The sequence below is a fragment of the Rhincodon typus genome, unplaced genomic scaffold (assembly GCF_021869965.1).
Source record: "Rhincodon typus isolate 14 unplaced genomic scaffold, sRhiTyp1.1 hic_rhity00000299, whole genome shotgun sequence".
In the NCBI taxonomy this organism is placed as follows: domain Eukaryota; kingdom Metazoa; phylum Chordata; class Chondrichthyes; order Orectolobiformes; family Rhincodontidae; genus Rhincodon; species Rhincodon typus.
The window spans coordinates 50,745-51,697 of NW_025965937.1; the positions used below are offsets into that span (position 1 = coordinate 50,745).

Sequence of the window (953 nt, forward strand, 5' to 3'; positions counted from 1 at the left end):
GAAGGGGTTTGGGGTCCATGGGGATGGTGTAGAGCGGGAGTGAACGGCTCCAATGCGACTGACCGAGTGGAGGAAGCGTTCTTGGGAGTTTCACTCTCTGCCTCTGACTTTGCAGGTGAACGCGTGACCCCACGCCCAGCCGGTGCTGGGTTTGAACAGCCGGTGAGCTCCGAGCCGTGCTGTGCCATTCCCTGCCCAGAATGTGCGCCAACACCATTCCTGGCATCATCCTGGGGCAGCTTTCCAACGCTGGCTAACGGTTACCCCCCTTGAACCTTGGGTCGATGCCCCCGAACAGTGCCAACCCGCGAGTGTTTCTGGAGTCAGTCAGAGGGCAGCGTGCCTGGGATCAAGTGGAGCTGGCATTCAGACTGGGAGCTGTGGGCACATCCCTGGGGTATTGTGTTACTCAGCGATGACCCTCTGAAGGAGCAAATCAAGGGGGTCAGTCTGTCACTCTCTCTCTCTCTCCCTCCTGAGTTGAGGTCTATCACTTTCTTGCCCCCAACTCCTCGGAGCCCACTGTGAGCTGCCAATGAAGTTGCCCACCAAAGTCCGCTTCCTCGCCCTCCTGATGAGCGTACATGTGATGGTCGTCCTGGTCCTGTACCGCGAGGGATCTCGCCGGAGGGTCACCTCCATCTTCAGCGCCCTGTGGAAAGGAGGGCCGGTGCCCACACTCTCCCAGGCCAACAACACCCAGGTCGGAGACATCTACGCCAATCTCAGCCTCATCACTCGCCTCCCGGTGGATGAGGACCAGCTCCCTTACTGTCCACTGGTCTCGCCGTACCTAGGTAAGCGAGCAGGGGCAACGGGGTGGGGAGCAACCTCACATTCGGGGAGATGGTGGTGTAGGGGCTGGAGGGGGTTACAGAGATAGGGAGTGAGTATGGGGGATGGAGGGCTTTACGGAGACGGGGAGGGGGTGTGGGGGCTGGAGGTGGTGATGG

At 60.3% G+C, this 953-nt stretch overlaps 1 protein-coding gene across 1 annotated transcript in view; it reads left to right on the forward strand.

Annotated features, from left to right (window-relative positions):
- LOC109926608 (beta-1,4-galactosyltransferase 3) overlaps positions 1-953 on the forward strand; it is a 6,762-nt gene that overhangs the window by 3,313 nt on the left and 2,496 nt on the right. Inside the window, exon 2 of the mRNA XM_048621258.1 lies at positions 116-797. Coding sequence (XP_048477215.1) covers positions 536-797 — 262 coding nt within the window. The 5' untranslated portion in view covers positions 116-535. The remainder of the gene's footprint in view (positions 1-115; positions 798-953) is intronic.